Source organism: Meriones unguiculatus, chromosome 17 (assembly GCF_030254825.1).
Source record: "Meriones unguiculatus strain TT.TT164.6M chromosome 17, Bangor_MerUng_6.1, whole genome shotgun sequence".
Lineage (NCBI taxonomy): Eukaryota > Metazoa > Chordata > Mammalia > Rodentia > Muridae > Meriones > Meriones unguiculatus.
Genome location: NC_083364.1, coordinates 34,157,848 through 34,172,495, shown reverse-complemented (window position 1 = coordinate 34,172,495; position 14,648 = coordinate 34,157,848). Strand labels below are relative to the sequence as shown.

The 14,648-nt window shown below is 37.9% G+C and overlaps 1 protein-coding gene across 8 annotated transcripts in view; it reads left to right on the top strand.

The window, feature by feature from the left end:
• Atp13a3 (ATPase 13A3) overlaps positions 1-14,648 on the top strand; it is a 76,674-nt gene that overhangs the window by 41,229 nt on the left and 20,797 nt on the right. For 5 of the 8 annotated variants that reach the window (XM_060370179.1, XM_060370181.1, XM_060370182.1 and 2 more), the window contains 15 exons: positions 567-628; positions 3,004-3,154; positions 5,628-5,711; positions 5,877-5,993; positions 6,613-6,630; positions 6,724-6,877; positions 6,966-7,086; positions 9,340-9,464; positions 11,468-11,640; positions 11,943-12,065; positions 12,142-12,221; positions 12,497-12,539; positions 12,628-12,737; positions 13,366-13,462; positions 14,096-14,168. In XM_060370179.1, coding sequence (XP_060226162.1) covers positions 567-628; positions 3,004-3,154; positions 5,628-5,711; positions 5,877-5,993; positions 6,613-6,630; positions 6,724-6,877; positions 6,966-7,086; positions 9,340-9,464; positions 11,468-11,640; positions 11,943-12,065; positions 12,142-12,221; positions 12,497-12,539; positions 12,628-12,737; positions 13,366-13,462; positions 14,096-14,168 — 1,531 coding nt within the window. The remainder of the gene's footprint in view (positions 1-566; positions 629-3,003; positions 3,155-5,627; positions 5,712-5,876; positions 5,994-6,612; positions 6,631-6,723; positions 6,878-6,965; positions 7,087-9,339; positions 9,465-11,467; positions 11,641-11,942; positions 12,066-12,141; positions 12,222-12,496; positions 12,540-12,627; positions 12,738-13,365; positions 13,463-14,095; positions 14,169-14,648) is intronic. The other 3 variants (XM_021643893.2, XM_021643894.2, XM_021643888.2) reach the window with 1 other exon arrangement.

The following is a 14,648-nucleotide window of genomic DNA, read 5'->3' as shown; positions in this document are numbered from 1 at the left end:
TTATAGTAGTAATAAGTTAAATTATATAGTCTTTTATGTTTTTAGGTAATTCTAATTTAATACAATTTGTAGGGATATGTATTTACTGTGGTTCATCACTCATAAGTATGTGTATTTAATGCTCTGTGATTTTTATTGAATTCCCCCAACCATTTTTATTTTATTATTTTATTTTTTGAAGAAAATCAGTCATTTTCCTTCCTGGATTTGACTGGTAGCTTCTTGTGGTGTTTAAATTCTCTTCTTGGCTCCATGTCCCCTAGTCTGTCCTACCGTCACCCCTCCCACCAGCACGTCCACTGCTTGTTGGGTGGTAGGTATGTAGGTAGGTTGACCGGTACATGTTTGCGAATAGTTTCAGCTCATAAGTGAATAGGGTCAATACAGGTAGGCGCCTTCGTAGTGCAAGTACTGTTGTGCGATTTCTCACTGTAGACATGTCCTGGAGGTTATTCCCTGGCAGTCTGTCCCCTCTTTCAGGCTTCCCCGAGGCTCTGGCATGTTATTTCATTTTATCTTTATAAGGTATTGCCTTTACTTTGTGCATGTATAATTTTTTATTTTAGACTGGAACTCTTACCGAAGATGGTTTGGATCTGTGGGGGATTCAGCGAGTGGAAAATGCCCGGTAAATATTAGCTTTATAGATTATTAGTACAGTTTATTTTTAACATTTTAGCATATTCAACATTCAAACATAATAGGCCATTGGGTTCCCACCACCAAGTGTAAATAGTTGTATAAGTTTCAGATGTCTTTTTAAATGTTTTTGTATGTGTGTATATGTGTATACATGTGTTAATAAGTGGGGATGGAGGTACAAGCATTCCAGAGCATGCCTGTACTCAGAGCGAGTGGCTTTCTTTCCCCCAGCATGTTTTATTCCAGATTTTAGAGGAAATGTCCTTTTTCTTTTTAAGTATGTTGTGTTGAGGCATTTCCAGTTTCTTTGTAGCTTTTGTCTTGAAGGGCTATTGAACTTTGTAAAGAGCCGTTTATATAAAGATTGATATTGTCAGGTGATTTTTATTCTAATGTGTATTTATTTGCTGTATTACCCTTACTGTCAAATCAGCCTTGTGTTATGCCTGAAATGAAATCAGCTTGGTGTCATGCACATGATTTAATGTGTGGGAATTTTGTTGTTGGTGAGACAAATATCATGTCACCTAAGCTGGCCTCTAACTCATTATGTAGCTGAGACTAGCCCTGAACTCCTCATTCTTCTGCCTCCATCTCCCAGGTGCCACGTCTAGCTGCTACACTCACAATCCTAAGTATTATGTAACTGCAAGATTTCTAGGCTGAGGACTCCATTTCTCCCGACACATTTTGTCTGCTGCTGAGAAGCTTCACTCATCTCTAGCACTCTTTTTCTCTTGTTCCTTTGAAGTATTTTTTTCATAAATGTTTATCCTTATCTGGTTTCACATAATTCTTTTTATATTTTCAGGAACATTGGTCAGTAATAGAGTGTGCTTGACTAGCATGCACAAGGCCTTCTACTGACCTACATTTTTTATATTCATTTGCTTCCTGATTCCAGGAATTCATAGTTTTGCAACTTGTGGTACATTTCAGCCTCATTCTTTTTTGTTATTTCTTTTCTTTTCTTTTTTTTTAAATGCTTTGTTTTCCCTCCATCTGGGAATGCTTAGTGAATGTTCGTTTGTTTTCTGTCTTCCGAGACGAGTAATAATTTTGTGTGTGGAGTGTGCAAGTGTGTGACCCTAGCTGTGCATGTGCACAGACAGAACTTAGGGGGTCTTCCTCTATTGCTTCCTACCTTACTGTCTTGAGATAGGATCTCTCCCTGTACCAGAAGATCACTGTTTGGACACGTTGACTTGTCACCCCTCTCGGAATCTGCTTGTCTCTCCCCATCTGCACTCTGTCTTAGTGGCTGAGACATCTTTCCATCCCTTCCTATTCTAATTTTAAAATCCCCCTTTGAACATTTTTTTCAGTTGTCATTTTATTATTTCAGATTTATAGAATTTGGTCTTTATTGATGTCTGCTGATTCTCCTGATGTATTGTTTCCTAGTGTTTTTCCTAGTGTGTCATTGTTGGTTGGATGTTTGTGTTATACTCTTGTGCCTGAGTTTATGAATGCCGTCCTGTAGAGGTTGCACAGGTGGTATTCATGTTAGCTTTACTAATGTCTTATAATTTGGGGATTTTGGACTAGGCAGTAGCAGATATTCACATCCAAAATTTATTCTGTATAGTACAGCAATTCAGATATTTTGCAGAGAAAGCTAATTCTCTTATTTCTGTCCTTACTCCTTGCTCTGTTAACAATGATGGGCTATATAGCTTACAGAAAACTACTTGGCTACTGTACTTCAGTTGCCTTATTCAGAGTGGGGATAATAACCTTCCTGGACTGGAGATACAGCTCAGGGTTAGATCATCCGCCTCAAGATTCTGTGTGTTGCAAGTGATGTCAGTACTTAGACTCTGGGGTAAACAAAGCAAGTGAGATGAATCAGTAAGTGTTCTTAGATAGTGCCTGGTTCGTGATAAAAACTATGCAGCTCACCAAGTGGATTGTTTTTATTTAGTTAGTTGTTTCGTGGCAAGGATGTGTGTTAATGGTGTTGCTGAGGAGCAGGTTCAGGCCTTAGGCTTGTAGCTAGCTAAACTCTTTACTACTGAGCTGCACCCTAGGCAACAGCTGTCTCTTATCGTCCTACTCTTGTTTGAATTCACTGCATGGATCAGGCTGACTGACTTCCTCATCTTTTTGCCTCTACCTCTTCTATTCCTACCTCTGCACCTAGTTTAAATATTTACTTACAGACAGGGTTTCTTGTTTTTTCAAGTTCAAGTCTGACCTTGAACTCCTGTCTTTACCTCCCATGTGCTGGGATTACAAGTAGTCACCACCAAGCCTAGCTTGATTTGTTTGTTTTAAATTACAAACCTTTAAGGGTATGATAGAATGTTGGCTTGATTCTAGAACTTTTTGGACCTAATTCAGTGTGTATTCTCTATTTAGGTTTCTTTTACCAGAAGACAATGTTTGCAGTGAGATGTTGGTAAAATCTCAGTTTGTTGCTTGCATGGCTACTTGTCATTCTCTTACAAAAATTGAAGGAGTTCTTTCTGGTGACCCACTTGATTTGAAAATGTTTGAAGCCATTGGATGGGTAAGTTCATTTTTCTTTTTTGAACTTTAATTTTACTTTTAAAAAAATTTTATATGCATTGGTGTTTTGCCTGCATGTATGTCTTTGAGGGTATCAGATCCCCTGGAACTGGAGTTACAGACAGTTGTGAGCTGCCATGTGGGTGCTGGGAATTGAACCCAGGTCCTCTGGAAGAGCAGTTAGTGCTCTTAACTGCTGAGTCATCTCTACAGCCCCCAAGTTCAACCTTTTAATTTTTTGTTTTGTTTTTGATGACAAGGTTTTGTGTAGCTTAGGCCTACCTAAACAGCTGCATAACTAGGATATGCTTCCTTTACCTCCTGAGTACTGGCCTGAGCCCTTGTGCTAGGCTGTATCTTCAGCAGTAGCCTCTCCCAGTTTCTCTTCACAAGACGCCAGCTCTGACACAGTGCTGAACCTCAGCTGCTCTCTCTGACCCCATTCATGGCTTCAGAATAAGTACCACTTACATGACTCAGACACATTGCCAATTCTGGGTGTAAACATGAGATGCAGCCTGTCTACCCTGGACTACAGGGTGAGTTGATCCTGAGGAGACATTCCCAGAAGATTTCACCTTAGCGATTCTGGTCTCAAGACAGGGTTTCTCTTTGTAACCCTGGCTGACCTGGATCCCACTCTGTTGAACATGCTGGCCTCCAACTCACAAAGATCCTCTTGCCTCCGCCTCCCAGAGTGCCTCCCAGAGTGCTGGGACTACAGATGCGTACCACCATGCCCTACCTAATTTTTTGTTGTTGTTTGTTTGTTTTTTGTTCATCGCAGCTAATTCTTCGGCTCCAGCTGACCAGAACCTCAGATTCTTAATTTTAAAATACATAATCAGGTCTGCCACAGCAGTATCCCACATCCCGGTACTAATTTCTGTTAGGGTTTCTATGGCTGTAGTAAAACACCATGACGAAAGACAGCTTAAAGAGAAAAAGGTTTATTTCAACTCGCAGTTCCATGTGACGCCCATCATTTAAAGAGGCTGGTGTAGGAACTAAAAGCCAAAACTTCCTGGAAGCTGTGAGATAAAGCAGGGGCCGTGGAAGAGTGCTACCCAAACCTCCCCACCTGCCTTTGATACAGGCAGAGTCTGTCTACATAGTCCCTACATAGAATTCATTATGTAGATCCTGCTAACCTTGAACTCACAGAGCTCCACCTTACTCTGCTTTCTGAACTCTGGGATTAAAGGCATTTGCAACTATGCCTGGCTTCAGCCAGCTTTCTTTACCTGCCCAGGGTTTGCAACTTGTGTAGATCTGGGCCCTACCACATTAACAAGAAAATGCTTCACATGCTAATCTAATGGGAGAGCATTTTCTTGGTTGAGATTCCCTCTTAAACCTGACTTAAAACTAATCATAGGATGGTTAAGATACATCCCAGTTTCTGAGATGGTCAGATGTAGAAAAGTGTGCTGTGGAATTGTATAAATTTAATTTTTTCAGAGGTTTTTCATTGATTGATTGCTCCAGTTACTGAATTAGGTTAACTTAATTAGAGTAAATGCATGTGTATTTAATAGAGGCTTTTGCTTGAGCTTGTTTCTGGTTTTGGTGGCGCGCTTATGACAGGCACATGTTCTGCCACTTCCCTAACCTGTTTGGAGTCTTTCATTCTTCCCCTTCTTCATTATTATTATTGGTGGTGGTGGTGGTGGTGGTAGTGGTAGTGGGGTGTGTGAGTGTGTGTGTGTGTGTGTGTGTGAGAGAGAGAGAGAGAGAGAGAGAGAGAGAGAGAGAGAGAGAGATCATACTCTTGCCATGGACCTCATATGTAGGACAGTGGACAGCTTTTGGGAGTTGGTTCTCTTCCACTATGGAAATCTCAAGATCAAATAATCAGGTTTACACAGCAAGTATTTTCAATCCTTGAGTCATCTTACTCAGAAAGAAAAAAAAAAATCCTTAAATTGCTAGCTGGAGAGATGGTTCAGTGCTTAAGAACACTGGCTGCCCATGCAGAGGACTCATGTTCAATTCCCAGCACCATGTGGCAGCTTAGAAGCATCTGGAACTTCAGTCCCAGGGGATTCCATGACCTCTCCTGGCTTCTGTTGGCACCAGGTACACACCCGGTGCACAGATGATCTGTACAGGTAAAATATCTATACACATAAAATGATTTTTAAGTGAAAATCAAGAGCTCATGACTATAATAGCTTAACTAAAAGTATTTATGCTTTCATAGAATGGCTCTACTACTGGTACAGCTTATTTTCTCTGTAGTGGTTCTATTAGCTATATCTGAACTCTGTTTATGGCCTCTGAAAAGCTCTCATGAAGTCCAGCTTGCCCTCAAGCTCACTGTCTATTTAAGCTGGTATTAAACTTACAATTCTTTTGCTTATGTATCTTTGAATACACCTGTGAACACATACAAACGTGTATCATTTGTTGGCAGACAAGAAATCCCTCTATTATAGGCTAAAAATACTTAAAAAGTAACATTGTGTCTCCAGCTCCTTCTGAAGACAACAGGCTGCTCATATCTACTCTTTTATTCTACTTCCAAGTTCTTTCTCTCCTCACTCAAAGGTTGCCAGGTAGGAGTAGCTTTTTTATATTTATTTATATTAGTAAAATAAATTTATTTTATTTATGTTAATAACTTAGTGTTCACATGTCCTTCGGTAGGTTTTTTAATGGTAGGTAGGCTTAAAAGTGAATGAGTATAGAAGTTCGTGATGTGTTGAGTATTTTCCTTTTAGATTTTGGAAGAAGCAACTGAAGAAGAAACAGCCCTTCACAACCGAATTATGCCCACTGTGGTTCGTCCTTCCAAACAGCTGCTTCCCGAGTCTACAACTGCAGGAAACCAAGAAATGGTATGATGTCACCCAGTGCTGGCAAACACAGTGGCTGCTCACTTTAATGCTAGTGTGGAATTATCTCTAGACGAGACAGTCAGGTGTTTCATTTTATGTTCATGCAGATACAGGTATTTTAACTGAGTTTATCAGAAAGGTTACTCCTTATGTGCTAAGGCCTTCCCTGTAAAGTGTTGAGATTTAATTCTCAGTTCCCTTCTGTTCCTTCGCCATTTATACAAGTGATGATCTTTTTAGTATGCATCTGTATTCCTAGAATTGTATACAAAGAATCTATTATTAAAAGGCACTCTTACTGGTTTTCATCATTAATTTTACCATTTAATGTGCCAGTATTTTTATGACTTAATAATACTTGAAAATGTTGAACACCATTTTGCACCTCCTTTTCCCCAGCCACCTCTGCTAGGAAGGAATTGAACCCTGGGCTTATGCATTCTGGCCTGGTGGTCACACTATGGAGCCTCACTGTGGCAGCACACCTTTTTCTTGGGAGGTTCTATAGAGGGGCTCTCAGGTTCTAACTTAAATTACTCAAAGTTGTTTGATACTTTGTAAATGTTTAAGTTTTTCTAGCTGGTGTATATTAACCTGTTCTTTATTCTCTTGTCTTTAGGAGCTGTTTGAACTTCCAGTAAGTGAAGAAAGCTTTCTTTTTAGATAAGTACATTTGCTTTTATTCTTAAAGAATAATAAATCTTTTGTGTGCATTTTTGAAATTAAATAGGCTATTTATGAGATAGGAATTGTTCGCCAGTTCCCATTTTCTTCTGCTTTACAACGGATGAGTGTGGTTGCAAGGGTACTAGGTGATAAGAAAATGGATGCCTACATGAAAGGAGCCCCTGAGGTCGTTGCCAGTCTTTGTAAACCTGAAACAGGTAAGAAAATAGATAGGCTCTGGGTAAAATTCTGATGTTTATATGAACTTACAGTGGCAATTCTAAAAGTAAATTTTGTTTTTAAAAGTTCCAGTTGAATTTGAAAAAGTTTTAGAAGATTATACCAAACAAGGCTTTCGTGTAATTGCTCTTGCACACAGGAAATTGGAGTCAAAACTGACATGGCATAAAGTACAGCATATTAATAGGTAAGGCTGAGTGGCATACCTACAGTTTCCCAATAATGCATCACTATAAGTCATGTGGAGCAGTGGCATGTGGTTGTATATTTTTAAAGGTTGAATGAATGAGGCATGTATATTGTAGCTTTGTTTTAGGTGTTTGAGGTAAAACTGATTTTTTTTTTCCCTTCTATATTGCCTTTTTTGTTTGTTTTTCAAGACAGTTTTTCTGTGTATTCCTGGCTATTCTGGAATTCACTGTGTAGATGGGATTAAATCCTGTGCTATCGTGCCTTACTCTGTGTTGATTTTATTTTGCCTTTGTTATGTTACTTTTCTAGTTTTTAAATTATGTACATGTCTGTGTGTGGACTTGCACATGTGAATGCAGTACCCATGGATGCCAGAAGTGAGTGAGTGATCCCCTTGAGCTAGAGTTATAGGTGGTTGTAAGATGCCTGATGTAGGTTCCAGGAATTGAATTTGGCTGTATTTTCAACAGTGGAGCTGTGTGCCCTTCACCATAGAGCCATACTGCATGCCATGCATGTTCTAGGACTAGTCAGCGGTTCTGTTTATTTTCCCTAATGGGGAAAATTGTTTTCCTAATGGGAACCAAATTCAAATTTGGCCAATGAGTATCTTGCATCATAATACATGCTATTCTTTCTCTCCAGTTTTTCTCTATCCTTTGTCAAATGACATTACTATCTTTTCTTTTTCTATGTAAATATGGTTTTATATTTGACTTAGTTTCTTTGCCTTGGAAAAACTCTTTGAGTTCTCCCAGCCAGAGAATGGTGCCACCTATAATGGGTGGGTCTTCCCACTGTAACATAATCCCCATGGGCATGCTCAGAGTTCTTCAATCACCACACCCTACTGATTCCTATTGCTCTACCTGATAATGAACTTCTCTTTGTTATTACTGCGTGCTGTGCTTAGTATGTTGTAAGTAGATAAGAATATTCTTTGACCTCGTTCTGCCTTTGTGGAAAGGTGATCTGAACATGAACATATTTTTGAATATGTGGCTCAGAGGGTAAGAGGCTTAGGTTTGGTTCCTAGCACCCATATACAGTACTATAGGATCCAACATTTTTGTCTGAACTTCTGTGGGCACTAGACACACCACAGTCATACATGTAGGTAAAGCACAAACATAAAAAAGAAAAAGGAAGGAAGGAAAGAAAGAATGAAAGAAATCTAGGGGCTGGAGAGATGGCTCAGAGGTTAAGAACACTGGCTCTTTTCTTCTTTTTTCTTTTTTTTTTTTTTTTTTTTTTTTTTTTTTTGGCTGTTCTTCCTAAAGGTCCTGAGTTCAATTCCCAGCAACCACATGGTGGCTCACAGCCATTTATAATGAGATCTGGTACCCTCTTCTGGCATGCAGGCAGAACGCTATGTACACAATAAATAAATAAATAAATATTAAAAAAAAAAAAAAAAAGCTAGTGAACTGATACACATATAACAATGAAAGCTACAGATATGTCCTAATTCCCACGCAGGACACATTAGTTTTTTTCTTGCTTTATAATGTCACTTTTTGTCATTGGCAGCCTTAAAGACTAATTGTTACCTTGAGTCTGTCATATTCGGAGAGCTCTTCATGCTCTTGAATAGACTAACCAGATTACTCTAGCCCTCCTTGTTTAACTGTGTCTGTTTTCCTCCTTTTCCTTCAAACAATATCCTGTCTGTGTTTTTGCCCAGTAGGGACAGATTTTTATGTTTTCTCTTATTTAAACCTTTACTTTTTAGAATTGTACAATTCATTAGAGTACAAGATGTCCATGACATTTGGCATTAGTCAGTATTTTAAAAGATGCCATGTACTGAGTAATCTAATGGTTATTTTTATCAAGTTGCTAAGATAAAGAATTGTATTTTATAGACATTCTGTAGAATTAAGTCTTAATGAATTTTATGTAGTGTACCTCGCCCCTAACATTTAAATTAGGCTATATTTCATGAGGGAAACAGAAAGAGTCTGCCTTAGTTCCAGAACTGACGAATGTTTACAAAGGTAAACATTTCCAGATTATCTTTGTATTTTATGTCAGGTTAATTTTTATTTCAATATATCAAAACATTGCTTGGAAATTATTTTTTGAGATTTTAGTTTTTGGAGATAGTGAACTGGTCAGTGTACATATGGTTCATTCAGTAGGTGAATGTTTTACTTTATAACTTAAAGGTGTTTTAGATTTAGATAGTTTAGATTTCTCTGTCAATCTTTTGTCTGAGCTAAACCATTTTGTGTTAACATTTTTTTAGAGATGCCATTGAAAACAACATGGATTTTATGGGATTGATTATAATGCAGAACAAGTTAAAGGAGGAAACCCCTGCAGTACTTGAAGATTTGCATAAAGCCAACATTCGTACTGTCATGGTAACAGGTGAGTATGACTCTAGAGCTCAAGTTGTATGGTACTGAGGGAGTTACAAAAGCTGTTGAAGACACTTGGACACTGTGTCAGTGATCCAAGGAGGGCATGTGGGGTCAGGACAGATGTAAAGCAAGCACACACGCACACAAGATCCAACAACTTTCACATGTACATACACACATTTGATGGATAGAACAAAGCTTTACGTATATGCATAGACGTTCACTGTTGGGTGGATGGAGCAAAGCTCTACATTTTTATTCATCCCAGCAAAATCTTTGAAGCAGGACAAAAATCATAATATGGTTTTATTCTGTTTTTTAAGTGAACGATTACAATGTGTATACATAGAAGAACATGTTCCCCAATACCCTCACACGAGCAAGTATTTTACATAATATCGGTGAAAAACAAATTATTCCCAAGAACCTGCATACATTTGTAGCTAAACAAGTTGTTATAGATTAACAAAGTGTAAAATGGAAGCAAAGTAATTTTCTCAGCCAGCCTCTCTTACTGGCAAACGGCAATTTTCGGTTACAAAGAATTTAAAAGAACCATAGATCTAGATCTAACCTTTTATATAAAAACAGTCAGTCGGATCTACTTCAAATCCTCAAGATGCACATCTATTCATTAACAATTTTTTATTAAATCATATCAGGAAGCTAAGAGAAAAATGGGTATAAGAAATTAATCATCACATCGATCCCCAGCCTAGCTTTAGCAAGAAAGAAACATGTCAGCTAGTACCAGTTGGGCTGCCATTGTTCTTGTTCCCTGACCTCAGAAAGTCCACAGCTCAGCTATTAAGAGGGTGCCCTTCTGAACTTCAGATTATTCCCAAGATTTCCTACATTAAAGCCATTAACAAAAACATCTTAACCTAACTTTACTAACAATCTGCATCTGCAGTCTTCATCTCTAAGTTCTTTCCAAGCATAGTGTTGAATTATTTTTTTAAAGATTTATTAATTATACAGTATTCTGCCTGCATGTATGCCTACTCACCAGAAGAGGGCACCAGATCTCATTATAAATGGTTATTAGCTACCATGTGTTTGTAGGGAATTGAACTCAGGACCTTTGGAAGATCAGACAGTGCTCTTAACCATTGAGCCATCTCTCCAGCCTGGTGTTGAATTATTAATCTACTCTAGCAGCAATGCCTGAAAAAGACAAACACTATTATTTTTTGTTTGTTTTTTTCCAAGCCCTATTATTGTAAGTGCCAATGATACCGCCCATTGAGTGGCCAGAAGGCCCCTTGAAGGATGTGGTACCTGTAAGGCAACAAGGACTGTGATGCTCCGCAACAGCATGAACTTCTCAGGACACTTAGTCCTCAGGGCTTTTTCTCCAAGGCACACTCATTGTGTTAACCAATGGGCCACATTCCATGCCTTTTTAAAGCTATTTTGCTGTTCCTTCTGCACGGTCTTTGACAGAAAGCACATTATTTAGTGACTTTACCATTTGTTGTCCTATTTCAACTATAAATATTTTCCCAAACTACAACCCTTGCTCTCTCTCATTTCTAACAAAATCTGTTAATAGAAATAGGTACTAAAGGTACCTATTCTGTACCTTTTTGTTCTACTTCCTGAACCATGTGTTATACCTTGACTTATGTGAATTATCTATAAATGATTCTTGGCACTAATATAAAATTCCTAAGGAATGAGTGCGTCTTTTTCTTTTTGGGGGTTGTTAACAAGTTTTTGTATTGGCATAAACATAGAAAATTATTACCAGGTGTTTTAGAATTAGATGAGATGTTTTTCATTTCTGTACTATGTGTAAGACAGAAAATACCCTGCAGGAGGCAGCTCCTCCTTCCGTGCGAATGCTGGGACTCATTCAGGCCGGTAGCAGGGCGCCTTTTCCTGCTGAGCCTTCTGGTTGGCCCTTCTTACCATTCTGTTCTGACCAGCCGTACAGAGGCCAGTACTTGTTCTGTACATCCCTGTTCCCTTCAGCTTTAATGTGTCTAAAATATTTTGGAAAATTAGGTGATAACATGTTGACGGCCGTCTCTGTGGCCAGAGACTGTGGGATGATTCTACCTCAGGATAAAGTTATTATTGCTGAAGCATTACCTCCAAAGGATGGAAAAGTTGCCAAGATCAATTGGCATTATACAGACTCCCGGACACAGTGTACTGAATCAGCAATTGACTCAGAGGTAATGTTTACATTGTCTTTCTAGGTTTGCTTATTTGAATCTAGTCTCAAAAACAAAAATATAGAAGATATACATGAAAAGCCAATAGTAACAAAAATTAAATGAAAATAAAAGCCAGGGCTATCACTCCAGAGGTTGATTCATTTTCATAAGAATCTGAATGTTTAAATTTTGATACTGATTTTACTTTTTAATGACTTCTATAATGTAAAATCACTCAATTTTGGCATAAACATGTTAAACATGGAACTGTATTTCTTGGTATAGCTACTTGAATACTGTTCTGAATATCTTCTGCACAGGTTATTCCAATTAAACTTGCCCACGATAGCTTAGAGGATCTTCAGTTAACTCGCTACCATTTTGCGATGAATGGAAAGTCATTTTCAGTGATACTGGAACATTTTCAAGATCTTGTTCCTAAGGTTAGTACTTTGGATTTATGAATGGGTTCATGGCTTACTTTAAACAGCATTTTAAAAAAGATAATGTATTTTCTAGTTGATGTTGCATGGCACCGTGTTTGCTCGAATGGCACCAGATCAGAAGACACAGTTGGTGGAAGCATTGCAGAATGTAGAGTAAGTACTGACAGCCTTTTCCTTAGGAATTCTATAGTTTCATTTTTAAATTCTGAACAGTAATTTATTTCTTATGTGTAAGTTGAGCATCCTTAATCCAAGTATCAGAAATATGAAATGCTTTAAAAGCTGAGGCTTTCTGAGAGTCACAATAGAATTTGAAGCAAATATTCCAAAATAAGAAGAATTGCAAAAATCTGAAACACTTCATTGACTACTTTATATGTGAACTGTAAGAAATTAAAAAATCTTAAACTCCTTTTTTTTTTTTTTAGTTACTTTGTTGGGATGTGCGGTGATGGTGCAAATGATTGTGGTGTAAGTACACTTTTTGTGATTTATTTTGTAATTTGTTCTTTAGCCCGAGTCATTCGCAAAATTGATTGAGTTTTCTTTAAACTGTTAGGCTTTGAAGAGAGCACATGGAGGCATTTCCTTATCTGAGCTTGAAGCTTCTGTGGCATCTCCCTTTACTTCTAAGACACCTAGTATCTCCTGTGTGCCAAACCTCATCAGGTAATAAAAATCAGAATTTTTCTTGTTTGTGTTTTTTTTGGAGAGACCATTTTCTTGCCTGGTACCCAAGGAGACCAGAATAAAACATCTGAACCCCTAGAACTAGCATTTAAGGACAGTTTTTCAGCTGCCATGTAGGTGCTCTGAATCAAATCCCAGATCTTCTGGAAAAGTAGCCAATGCTTCTAACTGCTGAGCCAGCTCTCCAGCCCCAGAAGAAAACACCACTCCCACCCCCTAGCCCACTTCCCAACGCCCCCTTAGTGCGTCTGTATTTTGAAACAGGGTTCACTTTGTACCACAGGCTGGTCAGAATTTCACTGTGTAGCCTGTTTAGCCTTGAACTTGTGAACTTGTGTGGCTTGAGTTTTATTATTTTGTTCTATAATGCACTTAAAATATAGTAGGGTGAATTATCATAAAAAGCAGTGGAAACCTGTTCTAATGTTCTGCAGCACATTTGACCTATGAATCAGTGGTAACAGATTGGTGCCCTTCTAGCATATATATTTTTGGTAGTCAGCGAAGAACTTTGTTACAGCTGTGAATGTTGATGTTCCTCTATCAAGATGGAATTGTATTCTGAAGGACAAGCTAAGGTGCTGACATCCAGCATTTCTGTTCACAGGGAAGGCCGTGCTGCTTTAATGACATCCTTCTGTGTGTTTAAATTTATGGCATTATATAGCATCATACAGTACTTCAGTGTTACTCTCCTGTATTCTGTGAGTACCACCACCACATAGTCTATAGTACAGTGTCTTTGCTTGTTTTGGATAGGATTTCAAGTTCGTAGGCTAGCCTCAAATTCAGTACGTTTTTGAAGGCGTCCTTGAAGTTGTAATCCTCTAGTGATGTCATGCTAGCGATAGAGGTGTAGGCCATCTGTGTTATAGTCATAGTTGTGGTCACATTGCTGCACATTTACAGAAAAAGACATTTCAGCCCTACTCTCTTAGATTATGGCTGACATGATCTTACTGTAGACTTTCTACTAATTGACACTAACTTTCTAAAGATGTCTTTATGAAGACTCCTTTATTACTATTTATAAAAATACCAGAAGGGTAGAATTAAATATGAAGAAATTAAAGACACTGACCCTTGAGAATAGAGTATTAGAATGTTGAATATTTTGAGAAAAAGAATTGTTTCCAAGATTTAAAAAAAAAAAATTGTCAAATATATTTTAAATTCACACCTTTTATATTAACATTCACTCAAAGTTATGCAAATAAGTTATTGATTAGTTTCAAAAGCAGATGTTTAAGTGTCATTTTGACGGTGTTACTCGTGGGGATTGTAGGCCGGCAGCAGTGCTGTGGAACAGTCTTCAGCTTTCACAATTGCTTTTGTAGATCCTGAGTAACCTGGGAGACTTCCAGTTTCTCTTCATTGATCTGGCAATCATTTTGGTAGTAGTATTTACAAGTGAGTATTTTGCTTATTTTCTTGATTTTAAAACATACGAAAATTTGAAATTATGTATTAAATTTTGTAAATTTACATCAACCATTATAAGTAGCTTATACCTCTCCAATTTTCCTGTATATGTTTTTTACTGCTTGTTTCTATTTTGCCCCAGTGTTTTCTATATTGGAAGTGGAGTGTAATCCTGTCTCATAAATTTTATCTTGTTTTTGTTTTGTTCTCTCTTTTTTCTCAGCTTTTGGAATTAATTTATTTACACCTTAAGGGCCATAAAGCCCTAACTGCACACCTTACCCTTCTTGCTCAGTTAGTATATCAGGTGAGGACCCGATATGAGCAGTAATGGATTTGATCCTTGCTGCATTATCTTACCCTTAACTAGCAGGCTTTTTCTTTTCTTTTTTCTAATCTTTTTTGTTCTTTTCTTTTCTTTTTTGAAAATAGGTTTTTCTCTCATACAGTACATCCCAACCACAGTGT